Source organism: Aegilops tauschii, chromosome 4 (genome assembly GCF_002575655.3).
Source record: "Aegilops tauschii subsp. strangulata cultivar AL8/78 chromosome 4, Aet v6.0, whole genome shotgun sequence".
NCBI classification, from domain to species: Eukaryota; Viridiplantae; Streptophyta; class Magnoliopsida; order Poales; family Poaceae; genus Aegilops; species Aegilops tauschii.
The window spans coordinates 3,739,098-3,757,241 of NC_053038.3; the positions used below are offsets into that span (position 1 = coordinate 3,739,098).

Here is an 18,144-nt window from a genome sequence, read left to right on the forward strand (position 1 = left end):
TGTAGTCGACAGGAACGTGTCCTCCCACTGAACGCACTTCACCAGAAGGTCTAGAATAAATCCAGCAAATGCGAGCACCAGCGTCAAGTTTAGGACTTGAATCCTGATGGGCTAGGGATACCACTGTTCTCCTAACCATCCAACCACGGGCTGGTTAGCATATGAATGTTCTAATATAGTGCTATGTTGATTGATAAGTGTGGCCAGGCGCAAACTAGAATGTTAAACTGGATTTGTGAATGGAGTTCATGGACCTTTGATATCCCGTGGAGCGCTAACAAAAATATGTAATGAAAAGATTCTTATGGTAGTGATGATCTTGAGATGAGCATGCTCGGTGTAGGTGATAGTGTCTATGGCGGACAACACTATCGAAGAAGGCCTTTAAGAAACCTAGTGATGATGTCCTGGACTAGGGGGTGCCAACCTAGTCATCCCATAGTCCTCAGGCTGGGCCTGAATGCCCTCATTTTCATTCGGTGGACTTCCAAAGCTACACGCCTGGACGTCATCAAGATTACATCTACCAAAGACTTGGCATATACTCCAAGACATCTTCTACCGCCTCCATGTGCGCCTCTAGATTCCGACCATGTAACCCTAGATGCCCTACCTTGCGTGTATATAAGTCAGAGGGTTTAGCCCATGCAGGGGATCCAATCACAATTACATTCACCTAGCCCTAGGGCTAGATCTTTCCTTACGATCTCGAGGTAGATCACGCTTGTATATGATACATCGTCATCAATATAATCGAAGCAGGACGTAGGGTATTACCACTTCGAGAGGGCCCGGACCTAGGTAAATACTGTCTCCTTCGTCCCTGTTACCACCAATCCGAGATCCATAGCTCGGGACCCCCTACCCCGAGGTTTGCCGTTTTACCACCGACAGTGGTGCTTTCTATGATTCAACACAAAGCCCCTTGGCTTATATAGATGCCGGGGGTATCTAGGGTTACACATAGGTCAGTTACATCTGAAGATAAATATTCCAAAGATTGCATTCCTCCCATGGACTACAAATTAAAAAGAAACCAGGTTTAGGGGGGCTAAAACCCTAAACCTGCGGAGGAGGCCTTTAGTCCCGGTTAGCCACGAGAACCGGGACTAAAGGTCCTCCGCCCCGACCGACCCCTGGCGCCCACGTGGACGGGCCTTTAGTCCCGGTTAGCCACGAGAACCGGGACTAAAGCCTTTAGTCGCGGTTCGTAAGAGGCGCGACTGAAGGGGGGGTCTTTAGTCGCGCATATTTAGTCCCGGTTGCACAGCCGGGACTAAAGGCCTTTGCGAACCGGGACTAAAAGCCTTTTTTCTACCAGTGGTGCCCATCCAGAGTGGCAATGTCAACCCTCCACTCAAGCTACAAAATCTGCGGGCCGCCCAGCCTCCTTCCCCATCAAGTACTTGGGTCTCCCGCTCTCTGTGTGGCAGCTAAAGCAAGTTGATTTCCAGTTCCTTGGAGACAAGGCCGCGTCCAAGCTGGTCACCTAGGACAGCCAGAACATTACCGTTATCGGGAGGATGACACTTCAGGACCCTGCTTTGTGTCCCGCCATCCACCCTTCGTAACGTCAACAAGTTGGAGAGAGCCTTCCTTTGGGCAGGGGCGGATAATACAACCGGTGCTAAATGCAAGGTTAACTGAGAGACCGTATGCAAACCTCTTCCGTATGGGGGGATCGATCGTATGCAAACCTCTTGCACTTGAGATGGCTCTCGTATGAGTGGAAGGAGTTGGCAAAGATGTGGGTTGGCCCTTGCAACCCATGCGACCAAAAGTACTACGACATGTTCTACGCTCCTTCATGACCATTACCGTTGGAAACAGAGCACGCGCATCCTTCTCGGATGCTCCCTGGCTGGAAGATCGAAACCCAAAGACATCGTGCCCCTCATCTATGATGCATTGGCGAGGAAAAATGGAAGATTAGGGAGGCGCTTGCTGAGAATGTGTGGATCTCTAGAATCAAGAGGACTGCTACCTTCTCGATCGTTCACCTCAGACAGTTCATTCAGCTATGGCCTATGGGCAAGCATTCAGGACTTCCAGTTGTGCGAGGACATGGATGATGAAATTGTATGGAAGGACACCGATAGTGGAACCACACCATGATATCCATTTTTCGGCTCATGTTTGTTCTAAGACTTGTATGACTTGCATTGTAGTTGTCCTTCACGACCAGTCGAGCGGAGCTGGCGAGATGTCTCTAAAGGACATCATGGACAAGCTCAGTGAGCTATACCAATTTACTAAGTCATCCAGAGGAGGTCTTCCGGGCTCTATGACCGAGGAAAAACTTGATGGAGATGAACTAGGGTTTGAGAGGAGATGGTGCTGGTGAAGATGTTGATGGAGATTGACCCTCCCTCGATGAGAGGATCGATGGTGATGACGATGGCGATGATTTCCCCCTCCCAGAGGGATGTTTCCCCGGCAGAACATCTCCGCTGGAGCCCTAGATTGGTTCTGCCCAGGTTCCACCTCAAGACGGCGGCGCTTCGTCCCGAAAGCTTCTTTTTGATTTTTTCAGGGTGAAAGACACCATATAGCCAAAGATGGGCACCGGAGGCCTGCCAGGGGGCCCACAAGGTCAGGGGGCGTGCCCAGGGGGTAGGGCGTGCCCTCCACCCTTGTGGCTGGCAGGTGGCCCCCCTCTGGTTCTTTCTTCACCCAATATTTTTTATATATTCCAAGAACATGCTCCATGAAGTTTCAGGATTTTTGGAGTTGTGCAGAATAGGTCGCTAATATTTGCTCCTTTTCCATTCCAGAATTCCAGCTGTCGGCATTCTCCCTCTTCATGTAAACGTTGTAAAATAAGAGAGAAATAGGCATAAGTATTGTGATATAATGTGTAATAACAACCCATAATGCAATAAATATCAATATAAAAACATGATGCAAAATGGACGTATCATAGATATACTTGTGTTAAAGTTTGTGATGCCCTTAGCATGCACTATGGTGAACCGTTATGTGATGGAGTCGGAGCATGATTTATTTATTGATTGTCTTCCTTATGAGTGGCGGTCGGGGACGAGCGATGGTCTTTTCCTACCAATCTATCCCCCTAGGAGCATGCGCGTAGTACTTTGTTTCAATGACTTATAGATTTTTGCAATAAGTATGTGAGTTCTTTATGACTAATGTTGAGTCCATGGATTATACACACTTTCACCCTTCCACCATTGCTAGCCTCTCTAGTGCCGCGCAACTTTCGCCGGTGCCTTAGACCTACCTTATACATTCCTCAAAACAGCCACCATACCTACCTATTATGGCGGAGGAGAGGATGAGATATTTCTGGGAGGGGGATAAGGGTGAATGGTGTGTCAAATGTTGTCATGGTAGAACATCGAGGGGGTCATGAATTTGGTGATCTAGCCGCAGAAGCCATTGAGGGCACGAGCACTAGTGCTCTCTACTTCATCGTGTAGATGGCATATATGGTATTAACGGTTTTATGGACGGCATGCTCGTGTAGGTGACCGAGTCCCTAACGGACAACACTACCGAGAAAGGCCTTGAAGACACCCAGAGACTCCGGCGCTTCACGGCATGTACCCCGCCGCTCCAACCACTAGATCATTTGATTCATCGCCCCCTTGATGTTCTACCAGACACCATTTCACACATCATCCTTCACCCTTACCTCCCCCCTCCTAGTAATATCTTGTTCGCCCGCAGATCTAGTTCATTCTCCAGTGATGGTTTTCTGGAGTTTAGACAACACTACCGAGAAAGGCCTTGAAGACACCCAGAGACTCCAGCGCTTCACGGCATGTACCCCGCCGCTCCAGCCACTAGATCATTTGATTCATGGCCCCCTTGATGTTCTACCAGACACTATTTCACACATCGTCCTTCACCCTTACCTCCCCCCTCCTAGTAATATCTTGTTCGCCCACAGATCTAGTTCATTCTCCAGTGATGGTTTTCTGGAGGTTCTAGAGGTGGTGGAGGTCAGCAAGCGACACTCACAATGTACCAACCAGCAAAATAATTTAAAGATCAACCATGCACTCACTTTAGTGTAGTTTTTGATAACCAACAAACCTTGCCCCTTATTCAAGGAGAGACGGCGGCATTCCAAAAGACGGTAAAGAGACTGGAGAGCCTACAACATATAACCAAACCAACTCATCAGTAAAAAACCAACCAGGTAGAGAGTTTAAATATTGTATGGAGCGGCAGCCTAGCGGACACAACCAGGTATAGAGTTGACAGAGACATTGACACATGACAACATGTTTTGTTTGAAGACTTGCGAGAATGGAGTTCCTACGCCAGATTCATCACGTTATTTCATAATCGCCCTCCAAAGCCAGACACCAATTGAACATTATCTACATTGGAGAGGTACATACACCCCATCATGGGAGGGATCACTTGTAGCTATGCTCTTTTTCCTTCCATAGCTACTACTTAGGACCATATGTTGCGATCTGCTCCTCCAGCTTCATCAAAAGAAGAACAGATTAATTATCACGACATGTCTAAGGTGCATATTGGTGGCCAAGTCACAAGGTTTCACAAATCATCCGTGTTACAAGGTGGTTGATACCATATTGCAGCAATTGGCTAAGTTTAATTTACACTGAGAAACAAAGAAATTATACTGCTTTGAACTACCCCATATAGCTACAGAATCGGGATGACAAAAATTAAGACAGAAACATTCTAGATACCTCAGAAATCAAACAGTATATCTAGATAAATATCAACAGCAACAAGAATCAGATCAGGTTCTTTCCTTTTTTATCTTAAAGGATCAATGTCCGTTCTTTAGATTATGATACTAGTAAGAAGTTGGAAGTCAAAGCAAACATACACACATAGGGGGCTACCTGCATCATAGCCTCGAACTTGCTTCGCACATCACAGAACTCACTCCAAGCAAGAGCCAACGCCATGAGGCACCTGGAATAAATGCATCATACCACGCAGTCAAATAATAGACAGAGTGATCACGTGAACTGAACTAACAGTGGTTCGGAAATCATAACCCTCTGCTTGGAAAAAGAACTCTAGCCATCTCAGATTTAGTCATGCTATAAACATAAGTCTAGAACTAACAAGTTAAAGTAGAATAATCAAAGAGGCATATTTAGATAATGAACCGAGTTATACCATCACAGGGTTGCAAATGAAGTGAACGAGCAGGCTAATGCTATGAGCTAAATATAGTGCCATCAAAAAAGGAAATCAGTCTTCTGGTTTACAATAATGTAAACAATACAGGGTGTGGATAATAATGATTGTGCAACATATATAATAAGGTACTAAGTACTGACCTTTCTTTGCTTCTTGGCTCATTGAACCGACGGAATTGCATGCAGGATAGGTTCACTTTCTTAGCACCAACACTGATACATAAAAAGAAGAGGAAGATCAGGACACCAGGAAATTTTCAAGCTTATTAAACGCTATTGCACCATGTTGATCCGCATAACCATACTAGCGATAATAATCACGGTTGTCGAACCAATATATTGTTTGATAAACCCAAAAAATAAATAGCATTAGCTAAATGTAGTAGTGGAGATATTTATAGTACGGTAAAGTTTCACTTGCCGAGCCATCACGTTGACATGAATATCGACAATTCCATTATACAGAACACAAGTAAATTGGGCTCTTATAATTGTTGCTATATGACAGCCCAATCGACATGACCCTCATGCCCATGACGTACACACCCCATGCCAACACATCGGAATAGAAACAACATTGATACAGTACTCGGTTTTTCTAGTAGCGACTGGACAAACCAGAAAAATGACCATTGGTGTTACGTAGAATATAGCAAATCATTGATACAGAAATGTTTGCAGAATCCCAATTTTTTATTGCCGGCCTAGAATATTCCATTAGGTAAATATATAATTGATTCAATACTACTAGAAATGTCCGCAAGACGACAAAGTGTTCCTTGCAGAGCTATAACATTGCCGTGGCAGGAATAACGACAAATTCGTGTCTAACGACACAACTAAACTCAGCTGTTATACTTGAGTGTATACGACAACCACAAACGACGCCGTGCCGACACACCTGAGGAGTATCCTAAATAAACCAGAAAAACTACCATTGGCGTTACACATAATATATAGAAAATGATTAATACCAGAAATCTTTACAACGCGACAAATTATACCTCGATCGGAAGCCATATATTTTCCGTTGGCATCAATACCGGTATTTCCTTTAAAAGAAGCACTGGTAGATTCGGCAATTCTACTTAATTATGGCTACACGACAACGCAGACACCATGAACGGCATGCCCATGACAATCACGTCTGAATCACATGATATGGATGCAACAGAGAAACAATCATATATAAAACAGTTAAAACTGAGCAGGGAAAGAAAGCATTCATCATCATTATACCTGTAGCTGCTGTTGGAGTAAACCACGTTACGTGTGTGGTGTGTGTGGCATGTGTGTGCCCGTGGTGGTAGTACTAGGCCTATAGCAGCGGATGTGGAGTTGCATGTGTTGGCTAGTCAGTTTAGTACGTGCAGGCTAGCTGCATGCAGGCTTGGCCGGGTCTTGTGGAGGAGCATCAAGACGTGGGTTGAGTCATGCGGATCATGCGAGGGAAGCCCGTTGTGGAGTTCACGCGTGCGTGCGCGTAAGTCGCTGCAATGGGTTGCTCAGCCGTTGGGTTAGCTGGCTATCAGACTGCCATGTAATCCGTTGTGCTCTAGTTGAGCCGCGTGTAGCCATGTAGCCACTGTAAGGAAGAAAAGGATTGGGGCGTTCGTGCGCCCGTGGCGGCGTTCGTGCGCAGCGTGGCGAGGAGGCTGCGGTGGCTGCGGCGGCACGGTGAAAAGGCCGTGGAGGACCTGCGTGGTGGCGGCTCCAACGACACACGGCGGCATGGTGGTATGGAGGTGCTGCGTTGCGGTTGAGGCCGCAGCAGTGCAGAGCAATAAGCCGTGGCGGCGAGCCAGGCGCGACCGGTGCGTGTTATGGGTGCGCACTGGACGCGTCGGGACCGCGGGCGCGCATACAAGCGTGCGGTTGACCTTGGGAGGAGGCGTGTGTCGCCATTGTGCTCGTGTCCGTGCTCAAGTTCGGCTACATCCTTCCGGCGTTTGTCGCTGGCGGCTGCCATGGCGGACACGGAGGCGGCACGGTGAGCGTCTGGTGCGGTCGGGCTCGTCGGGCGCGTCGGGTGCGCGCGGGACGTGCGGGACGCACTGGTGCGGTCGGGCTCGTCGGGCGGGTCGGGTGCGCGCGGGACGTGCGGGACGCACTGGTGTGGTCGGGCTCGTCGGGCGCGTCAAGTGCGCGCGGGATGTGCGGGGCGCAGAGGGACGCCAGGCGTGTGTCGCCGGCGGAGAAGGAGCTCGGCGTATGTCGCGGGGTCGTGACGGAGCACGGTGCGACCGGCGTCAGTGCACCAGGTCGGGTCTGTCGCGGTGCGACCGGCGTCGATGCGCCGGGTCGGGTCCGCAGGCTGGGTCACGGCCATGACGACGATAATGACAGGAGCTGCAACAACTCCGACGACGGCGAGATCGTGGTTTAGAGGGGAGTATGTTGGAGTAAACCACGTTACGTGCGTGGTGTGTGTGGCATGTGTGTGCCCGTGGTGGTAGTACTAGGCCTTAGCAGCGGATGTGGAGTTGCATGTGTTGGCTAGTCAGTTTAGTACGTGTAGGCTAGCTGCATGCAGGCTTGGCCGGGTCTTGTGGAGGAGCATCAAGACGTGGGTTGAGTCATGTGGATCATGCGAGGGAAGCCCGTTGTGGAGTTCACGCGTGCGTGCGCGTAAGTCGCTGGAATGGGTTGCTCAGCCGTTGGGTTAGCTGGGCTATAAGACTGCCATGTAATCCGTTGTGCTCTAGTTGAGCCGCGTGTAGCCATGTAGCCACTGTAAGGAAGAAAAGAATTGGGGCGTTCGTGCGCCCGTGGCGGCGTTCGTGCGCCGGCCGGAAAACCGTGTGTCGATTGTTCTTCTTCTTCCACCTCCATTCGAATGAGAGGAGAGGTAGCTAGAGGGCTGCGGTTCCAACAATTGGTATCAGAGCTGGTTCATCTTGGGTGTCGTTCCCTTGCCGGAGGCGTGCCGGCGGTGGCGGCGTTCGCCGGCGGCTGCGCGGTGAAGCTCCGGGCCGTGTGTCGGTCTATGGAGGTGCGCAGCGTGGCGAGGAGGCCGCGGTGGCTGCGGCGGCACGGTGAAAAAGCCGCGGAGGACCTGCGTGGTGGCGGCTCCAACGACACACGGTGGCATGGTGGTATGGAGGTGCTGCGTTGCGGTTGAGGCCGCAGCAGTGCAGAGCAATAAGCCGTGGCGGCGAGCCAGGCGCGCGTACAAGCGTGCGGTTGACCTTGGGAGGAGGCGTGTGTCGCCGTTGTGCTCGTGTCCGTGCTCGAGTTCGGCTACATCCTTCCGGCGTTTGTCGCTGGCGGCTGCCATGGCGGACACGGAGGCGGCGCACGGTGAGCGTCTGGTGCGGTCGGGCTCGTCGGGCGCGTCGGGTGCGCGCGGGACGTGCGGGACGCACTGGTGCGGTCGGGCTCGTCGGGCGCGTCAAGTGCGCGCGGGATGTGCGGGGCGCAGAGGGACCCCAGGCATGTGTCGCCGGCGGAGAAGGAGCTCGGCATATGTCGCGGGGTCGTGACGGAGCACGGTGCGACCGGCGTCAGTGCACCAGGTCGGGTCTGTGGCGGTGCGACCGGCGTCGATGCGCCGGGTCGGGTCCGCAGGCTGGGTCACGGCCGTGACGACGATAGTGACAGGAGCTGCAACAACTCCGACGACGGCGAGATCGTGGGTGTGGCATGTGTGTGCCCGTGGTGGTAGTACTAGGCCTTTGCAGCGGATGTGGAGTTGCATGTGTTGGCTAGTCAGTTTAGTACGTGCAGGCTAGCTGCATGCAGGCTTGGCCGGATCTTGTGGAGGAGCATCAAGACGTGGGTTGAGTCATGTGGATCATGCGAGGGAAGCCCGTTGTGGAGTTCACACGTGCGTGCGCGTAAGTCGCTGGAATGGGTTGCTCAGCCGTTGGGTTAGCTGGGCTATAAGACTGCCATGTAATCCGTTGTGCTCTAGTTGAGCCGCGTGTAGCCATGTAGCCACTGTAAGGAAGAAAAGAATTGGCGCGTTCGTGCGCCCGTGGCGGCGTTCGTGTGCCGGCCGGAAAACCTTGTGTCGACTGTTCTTCTTCTTCCACCTCCATTCGAATGAGAGGAGAGGTAGCTAGAGGGCTGCGGTTCCAACAATTGGTATCAGAGCTGGTTCATCTTGGGTGTCGCTCCCTTGCCGGAGGCGTGCCGGCGGTGGCGGCGTTTGCCGGCGGCTGCGCGGTGAAGCTCCGGGCCGTGTGTCGGTCTATGGAGGTGCGCAGCGTGGCGAGGAGGCCGCGGTGGCTGCGGCGGCACGGTGAAAAGGCCGCGGAGGACCTGCGTGGTGGCGGCTCCAACGACACACAGCGGCATGGTGGTATGGAGGTGCTGCGTTGTGGTTGAGGCCGCAGCAGTGCAGAGCAATAAGCCGTGGCGGCGAGCCAGGCGCGACCGGTGCGTGTTATGGGTGCGCACTGGATGCGTCGGGACCGCGGGCGCGCGTACAAGAGTGCGGTTGACCTTGGGAGGACGCGTATGTCGCCGTTGTGCTCGTGTCCGTGCTCGAGTTCGGCTACATCCTTCCGGCGTTTGTCGCTGGCGGCTGCCATGGCGGACACGGAGGCGGCGCACGGTGGGCGTCTGGTGCGGTCGGGCTCGTCGGGCGCGTCGGGTGCGCGCGGGACGTGCGGGACGCACTGGTGCGGTCGGGCTCGTCGGGCGCGTCAAGTGCGCGCGGGATGTGCGGGGCGCAGAGGGACGCCAGGCGTGTGTCGCCGGCGGAGAAGGAGCTCGGCGTATGTCACGGGGTCGTGACAGAGCACGGTGCGACCGGCGTCAGTGCACCAGGTCGGGTCTGTGGCGGTGCGACCGGCGTCGATGCGCCGGGTCAGGTCCGCAGGCTAGGTCACGGCCATGACGACGATAGTGACAGGAGCTGCAACAACTCCGACGACGGCGAGATCGTGGTTTAGAGGGGAGTATGTTGGAGTAAACCACGTTACGTGCGTGGTGTGTGTGGCATGTGTGTGCCCGTGGTGGTAGTACTAGGCCTTTGCAGCGGATGTGGAGTTGCATGTATTGGCTAGTCAGTTTAGTACGTGCAGGCTAGCTGCATGCAGGCTTGGCCGGGTCTTGTGGAGGAGCATCAAGACGTGGGTTGAGTCATGTGGATCATGCGAGGGAAGCCCGTTGTGGAGTTCACACGTGCGTGCGCGTAAGTCGCTGGAATGGGTTGCTCAGCCGTTGGGTTAGCTGGGCTATAAGACTGCCATGTAATCCGTTGTGCTCTAGTTGAGCCGCGTGTAGCCATGTAGCCACTGTAAGAAAGAAAAGAATTGGGGCGTTCGTGCGCCCGTGGCGGCGTTCGTGCGCCAGCCGGAAAACCTTGTGTCGACTGTTCTTCTTCTTCCACCTCCGTTCAATTGAGAGGAGAGGTGGCTAGAGGGTTGCGGTTCCAACAATTGGTATCAGAGCTGGTTCATCTTGGGTGTCGTTCCCTTGCCGGAGGCGTGCCGGCGGTGGCGGCGTTCGCCGGCGGCTGCGCGGTGAAGCTCCGGGCCGTGTGTCGGTCTATGGAGGTGCGCAGCGTGGCGAGGAGGCCGCGGTGGCTGCGGCGGCACGGTGAAAAGGCCGCGGAGGACCTGCGTTGTGGCGGCTCCAACGACACACAACGGCATGGTGGTATGGAGGTGCTGCGTTGCGGTTGAGGCCGCGGCAGTGCAGAGCAATAAGTCGTGGCGGCGAGCCAGGCGTGACCGGTGCATGTTATGGGTGCGCACTGGACGCGTCGGGACCGCGGGCGCGCGTACAAGCGTGCGGTTGACCTTGGGAGGAGGCGTATGTCGCCGTTGTGCTCGAGTTCGGCTACATCCTTCCGACGTTTGTCGCTGGCGGCTGCCATGGCGGACACGGCGGCGGCGCACGGTGAGCGTCTGGTGCGGTCGGGCGCGTCGGGTGCGCGCTGGACGTGCGGGACGCACTGGTGCGGTCGGGCTCGTCGGGCGCGTCAAGTGCGCGCGGGATGTGCGGGGCGCAGAGGGACGCCAGGCGTGTGTCGCCGGCGGAGAAGGAGCTCGGCATATGTCGCGGGGTCGTGACGGAGCACGGTGCGACAAGCGTCAGTGCACCAGGTCGGGTCTGTGGCGGTGCGACCGGCGTCGATGCGCCGGGTCGGGTCCGCAGGCTGGGTCACGGCCGTGACGACGATAGTGACAGGAGCTGCAACAACTCCGACGACGGCGAGATCGTGGTTTAGAGGGGAGTATGTTGGGGTAAACCACGTTGCGTGCGTGGTGTGTGTGGCATGTGTGTGCCCGTGGTGGTAGTACTAGGCCTTTGCAGCGGATGTGGAGTTGCATGTGTTGGCTAGTCAGTTTAGTACGTGCAGGCTAGCTGCATGCAGGCTTGGCCGGATCTTGTGGAGGAGCATCAAGACGTGGGTTGAGTCATGTGGATCATGCGAGGGAAGCCCGTTGTGGAGTTCACACGTGCGTGCGCGTAAGTCGCTGGAATGGGTTGCTCAGCCGTTGGGTTAGCTGGGCTATAAGACTGCCATGTAATCCGTTGTGCTCTAGTTGAGCCGCGTGTAGCCATGTAGCCACTGTAAGGAAGAAAAGAATTGGCGCGTTCGTGCGCCCGTGGCGGCGTTCGTGCGCCGGCCGGAAAACCGTGTGTCGATTGTTCTTCTTCTTCCACCTCCATTCGAATGAGAGGAGAGGTAGCTAGAGGGCTGCGGTTCCAACAATTGGTATTAGAGCTGGTTCATCTTGGGTGTCGTTCCCTTGCCGGAGGCGTGCCGGCGGTGGCGGCGTTTGCCGGCGGCTGCGCGGTGAAGCTCTGGGCCGTGTGTCGGTCTATGGAGGTGCGCAGCGTGGCGAGGAGGCCGCGGTGGCTGCGGCGGCACGGTGAAAAGGCCGCGGAGGACCTGCGTGGTGGCGGCTCCAACGACACACAGCGGCATGGTGGTATGGAGGTGCTGCGTTGTGGTTGAGGCCGCAGCAGTGCAGAGCAATAAGCCGTGGCGGCGAGCCAGGCGCGACCGGTGCGTGTTATGGGTGCGCACTGGATGCGTCGGGACCGCGGGCGCGCGTACAAGAGTGCGGTTGACCTTGGGAGGACGCGTATGTCGCCGTTGTGCTCGTGTCCGTGCTCGAGTTCGGCTACATCCTTCCGGCGTTTGTCGCTGGCGGCTGCCATGGCGGACACGGAGGCGGCGCACGGTGGGCGTCTGGTGCGGTCGGGCTCGTCGGGCGCGTCGGGTGCGCGCGGGACGTGCGGGACGCACTGGTGCGGTCGGGCTCGTCGGGCGCGTCAAGTGCGCGCGGGATGTGCGGGGCGCAGAGGGACGCCAGGCGTGTGTCGCCGGCGGAGAAGGAGCTCGGCGTATGTCACGGGGTCGTGACGGAGCACGGTGCGACCGGCGTCAGTGCACCAGGTCGGGTCTGTGGCGGTGCGACCGGCGTCGATGCGCCGGGTCAGGTCCGCAGGCTAGGTCACGGCCGTGACGACGATAGTGACAGGAGCTGCAACAACTCCGACGACGGCGAGATCGTGGTTTAGAGGGGAGTATGTTGGAGTAAACCACGTTACGTGCGTGGTGTGTGTGGCATGTGTGTGCCCGTGGTGGTAGTACTAGGCCTTTGCAGCGGATGTGGAGTTGCATGTGTTGGCTAGTCAGTTTAGTACGTGCAGGCTAGCTGCATGCAGGATTGGCCGGGTCTTGTGGAGGAGCATCAAGACGTGGGTTGAGTCATGTGGATCATGCGAGGGAAGCCCGTTGTGGAGTTCACACGTGCGTGCGCGTAAGTCGCTGGAATGGGTTGCTCAGCCGTTGGGTTAGCTGGGCTATAAGACTGCCATGTAATCCGTTGTGCTCTAGTTGAGCCGCTTGTAGCCATGTAGCCACTATAAGAAAGAAAAGAATTGGGGCGTTCGTGCGCCCGTGGCGGCGTTCGTGCGCCAGCCGGAAAACCTTGTGTCGACTGTTCTTCTTCTTCCACCTCCGTTCGAATGAGAGGAGAGGTAGCTAGAGGGCTGCGGTTCCAACAATTGGTATCAAAGCTGGTTCATCTTGGGTGTCGTTCCCTTGCCGGAGGCGTGCCGGCGGTGGCGGCGTTCGCCGGCGGCTGCGCGGTGAAGCTCCGGGCCGTGTGTCGGTCTGTGGAGGTGCGCAGCGTGGCGAGGAGGCCGCGGTGGCTGCGGCGGCACGGTGAAAAGGCCGCGGAGGACCTGCGTTGTGGCGGCTCCAACGACACACAGCGGCATGGTGGTATAGAGGTGTTGCGTTGCGGTTGAGGCCGCAGCAGTGCAGAGCAATAAGCCGTGGCGGCGAGCCTGGCGTGACCGGTGCATGTTATGGGTGCGCACTGGACGCGTCGGGACCGCGGGCGCGCGTACAAGCGTGCGGTTGACCTTGGGAGGAGGCGTATGTCGCCGTTGTGCTCGAGTTCGGCTACATCCTTCCGACGTTTGTCGCTGACGGCTGCCATGGCGGACACAGAGGCGGCGCACGGTGAGCGTCTGGTGCGGTCGGGCTCGTGGGGTGCGCGCGGGACGTGCGGGACGCGCTGGTGCGGTCGGACTCGTCGGGCGCGTCAAGTGCGCGCGGGATGTGCGGGGCGCAGAGGGACGCCAGGCGTGTGTCGCCGGCGGAGAAGGAGCTCGGCGTATGTCGCGGGGTCGTGACGGAGCACGGTGCGACCGGCGTCGATGCGCCGGGTCGGGTCCGTAGGCTGGGTCACGGCCGTGACGACGATAGTGACAGGAGCTGCAACAACTCCGACGACGGCGAGATCGTGGTTTAGTGGGGAGTATGTTGGAGTAAACCACGTTACGTGCGTGGTGTGTGTGGCATGTGTGTGCCCGTGGTGGTAGTACTAGGCCTTTGCAGCGGATGTGGAGTTGCATGTGTTGGCTAGTCAGTTTAGTACGTGCAGGCTAGCTGCATGCAGGCTTGGCCGGATCTTGTGGAGGAGCATCAAGACGTGGGTTGAGTCATGTGGATCATGCGAGGGAAGCCCGTTGTGGAGTTCACACGTGCGTGCGCGTAAGTCGCTGGAATGGGTTGCTCAGCCGTTGGGTTAGCTGGGCTATAAGACTGCCATGTAATCCGTTGTGCTCTAGTTGAGCCGCGTGTAGCCATGTAGCCACTGTAAGGAAGAAAAGAATTGGGGCGTTCGTGCGCCCGTGGCGGCGTTCGTGCGCCGGCCGGAAAACCTTGTGTCGACTGTTCTTCTTCTTCGACCTCCGTTCGAATGAGAGGAGAGGTAGCTAGAAGGCTGCGGTTCAAACAGCTGCTCCCCTTGAGCTGACGCACGAGGACGTCCACCATGTCGTAGTCCACCACAGGTTGGTTCCTGTGAATCGCAAAGCAGAGAACAGAAGATGGATGAGTACCCGATCGAGCGAGCCGAGATAATTGAAGCAGAGGAAGAGAGGTGGGATTGGGGGCGGACAGCAGGCCGGCGATGTCGTTGAGGATCCTCTTGGTTTCTTTGATGAAGAGGTTGATCATCTCGGCGACGTAGCCCGAGGCTGTGGTCTCATTCTTCCCCATCGACTGCAGTTGCTGGAAATTATCGTCCAGCATGCCCTAGATGAATCACATGATGCGAAGGCAAAGATAGACTAGTCAGCCAGCCGCCGGAACAACCACACGGCCTAGGTGTACATGTGATGGGACGACGAGGGGATGCACTCACCGTGGCGAACATGGATGTGACACGGTTGTCTAGCCGGGCCCTGAGCGCGGCAGCCGCCATTGTTGAGGATGTGCTGGGGTGGATGACCTGCTGATGCGAAGATGTAGTGGTGGTGGTGGAGTAGCCAGGGGATGGAAACCTTTATGTGGCCGGACGCACGAGACTCTCCCGGAAAAGCGTTTGGAGGCGAGTGCTACGTTTGGCGGTGAATGGAGCTACAGGTTGAGGATGGCAGCTGCAGCCAGATAGTCTGGAGATGACTGAGGAACGGTGGAAGCCCATGGCTTCACGTCGAGAAGGAACTCGCACACCAAGCAGTAGAGGGTCTGGGCGAGCTCGTGGTCCGCCTTCGCCGCCTGGAAGCGTTCGGCGGTGCCCTCTTTGCCAGCCTCCAGCGCCTCATTCGCGCCGTGGTGCGCGATCTCCACCTCGTGGAGGTTCTTCGTCGCCAGCCAGAGTGCCTCGGAGCCCTTTGAAGTGCTTCCACACACAGTTGCCGTTGCTGCCGGAGAGGGCGTCGTGGTTTCGTGCCTGCGCCGAGCGCCCAGCTCGACGGCAGGCCGACTGGAGCTGCCAGACTCCGCGTCGTGTCGGCCGAGTTTGCGCGGCAGCGGCGGCCCCCACGTCCGCAACCTTCTCCCGACAAGATCCATGCTTGAGAGGGAAAAACTGTCTGGATGCGCTCGCCGGAGCTAAGAAAAGAAGATGGTGAAGGGGAAGTGGACTGCGGGGAGGGGCGCGGATCTATCCGACACGGGAACCTTAAAACACCCCCATCCCCACACATATAGCGGCGGAAGCGGCAGTTTGTGGGCCGCCCGTATATTTTTTACTGGCCGGTGCAAATATACCACTTCTGTTCCGGCCCGAAAAAGCCTGGAAACGCTAAATTGCCCGAAAATATATGGGCGGGCGGTGGGATAGAGTATCTGCTAGAGATGCTCTAACTCACGCACTACTAGAGAAAACTTTACTAGTGGCGCTGGTTTTTTTACATACCAATAGCGCGCGGGCACCCGCGCTACTGCTAGGGTGCTACAGCTATTATTTAACAGTAGCGCATTTCTAAACAAGCGCTGCAGCTAAAATACTTAGTAGTAGCGCCTCTTTCTCAACGCTACTACTATCATCACATAGTAGTAGCGCCCTATTTTCTCCCCACGCTACAACTAGGTAAATAGAAATTAAAAATAATAAAAAGAAGTCAGATGCAATATTCATGGAAATCAAGACAAGTCCAGTGCAAATAAACTAAGTTCACATAACCATCTCACAAACATTAACGACAATACCACATTTAATATAACCACACAATCTCACAAACTCATATATAGTAGTCAACAATGCATGGATAGATCATAGTTGATAAGTCTACTAGGTAGTCATACTAGCATATATATGGTTCAGCAGCCACACGCATGCATATGTAGTTCTAGATGATATTGATGACGATCATCATCCTCAAGCCTGGGCGGTGGGTGTTCCTGATCATAGTAATTAGGATTGCCTGTCCAACATCAAGATTCTTGCCGACGAGGAAGCTCTTCCACCCAACCGAGTTGAAGTGTGTGCGACCGTCTGTGTCCACGCCGTACGCACAGGTGGTGACGGAGCCCCTCGTAGTAAGGCATATTCCAGCAGAGCCTTCTTCATCAGGCTTGATACCACAACTCTCAGATAGGCTCTTTGGCAATTTCTGAATAGGAAAAACATATCAATTGATAAGTAGCCTCACACATTCTACACTATCAAAAGACAGTACTACATTTCTACTAAGCATGAATTCTGCTAATAAGTATATATGGATTCTACACTATTAACAGTTCTTTGGATTCTACACGAAGCATATATATCATCGGATTCACTAAGCATATAGATCATCGGATTCACTAAGCATATAAGATTCACTAAGCATATATATCATCGGACTCTACACTAAGTATAACAATAAAGCATATATATCATCGGATTCACTAAGCATATAGATCATCGGATTCACTAAGCATATAAGATGCACTAAGCATATATCATCGGACTCTACACTAAGTATAACAATAAAGCATATAAGATTCAGTAAGCATATATATCATCGGACTCTACACTAAGTATAACAATAAAGCATATCATCAAATTACTACAGTAAATGCAACATGCCATGATATGCCAATCAACCATGGTACTTGTCAGGCGGGTCATGAATGGCACCCCGACGAAGTCAGCACCTGGCGGAATGATGTCCCATAGATTGCACACCTCCTCCTCGCTCAACCTCATTCTTTGAGCTATGATGGCTTCATCAAGTGGATCATCATCATCCTCATCATCTTCATCATCTTCTGCTTTGTTGACATAAATGACGGCCAGTGCTACCTCTTGAGCATTGCGTTGGTTTTCCCTTGAAGAGGAAAGGGTGATGCAGCAAAGTAGCATAAGTATTTCCCTCAGTTTTTGAGAACCAAGGTATCAATCCAGTAGGAGGCCACGCACGAGTCCCTCGCACCTACACAAACAAATAAATCCTCGCAACCAACGCGATAAGGGGTTGTCAATCCCTACACGGTCACTTACGAGAGTGAGATCTGATAGATATGATAAGATAATATTTTTGGTATTTTTGTGATAAAGATGCAAAGTAAAGAAAGTAAAATAAAAACGGCAAAGGAAATAGCTTGTTGACGGGAGATTAATATGATGGAAAATAGACCCGTGGGCCATAGGTTTCACTAGTGGCTTCTCTCAAGAGCATAAGTATTTTACGGTGGGTGAACAAATTACTGTTGAGCAATTGACAGAATTGAGCATAGTTATGAGAATATCTAGGTAGATCATGTATATAGGCATCACGTCCGAGACAAGTAGACCGACTCCTGCCTGCATCTACTACTATTACTCCACACATCGACCGCTATCCAGCATGCATCTAGAGTATTAAGTTCATAATAACAGAGTAGCGCTTTAAGCAAGATGACATGATGTAGAGGGATAAACTCATGCAATATGATATAAACCCCATCTTGTTATCCTCGATGGCAACAATACTATACGTGCCTTGCTGCCCCTACTGTCACTGGGAAAGGACACCGCAAGATTGAACCCAAAGCTAAGCACTTCTCCCATTGCAAGAAAGATCAATCTAGTAGGCCAAACCAAACTGATAATTCGAAGAGACTTGCAAATAGGCTATGGTGTTGATGTAGAAGCCCTCCGTAATCGATGCCCCCTCCGGCGGAGCTCCGGAACAGGCCCCAAGATGGGATCTCACGGGTACAGAAGGTTGCGGCGGTGGAATTAGGTTTTTGGCTCCGTATTTGGTAGTTTGGGGGTACGTAGGTATATATAGGAGGAAGGAGTATGTCGGTGGA

The 18,144-nt window shown here is 53.8% G+C and overlaps 1 protein-coding gene across 1 annotated transcript; it reads right to left on the reverse strand.

The window, feature by feature from the left end:
* Positions 1-4,080: 4,080 nt before the first annotated feature.
* LOC123493499 (histidine-containing phosphotransfer protein 2-like) lies at positions 4,081-14,857 on the reverse strand. The gene is made up of 6 exons (XM_045227202.2): positions 14,783-14,857; positions 14,537-14,673; positions 14,372-14,437; positions 5,298-5,372; positions 4,851-4,923; positions 4,081-4,460 (listed from the first exon to the last, which is right to left on the reverse strand). The coding sequence occupies exons 1-6, from the start codon at positions 14,840-14,842 to the stop codon at positions 4,425-4,427; spliced, it is 447 nt and encodes a 148-aa protein (XP_045083137.1). The 5' UTR covers positions 14,843-14,857; the 3' UTR covers positions 4,081-4,424.
* Between the last annotated feature and the right edge of the window lie 3,287 nt (positions 14,858-18,144).

What these genes read in the sequence shown, in the direction of transcription:
- LOC123493499 (XM_045227202.2), bottom strand. Translation starts at nt 14,842, where the DNA reads ATGGCGGCTGCCGCGCTCAGGGCCCGGCTAGACAACCGTGTCACATCC. An exon ending in AACGACATCGCCGGCCTGCT is followed by an intron (nt 14,438 to 14,536) that starts GTCCGCCCCCAA and finishes TGCGATTCACAG; the next exon opens with GAACCAACCTGTGGTGGACT. An exon ending in AGTTCGAGGCTATGATGCAG is followed by an intron (nt 4,461 to 4,850) that starts GTAGCCCCCTAT and finishes CTTTTGATGAAG; the next exon opens with CTGGAGGAGCAGATCGCAAC.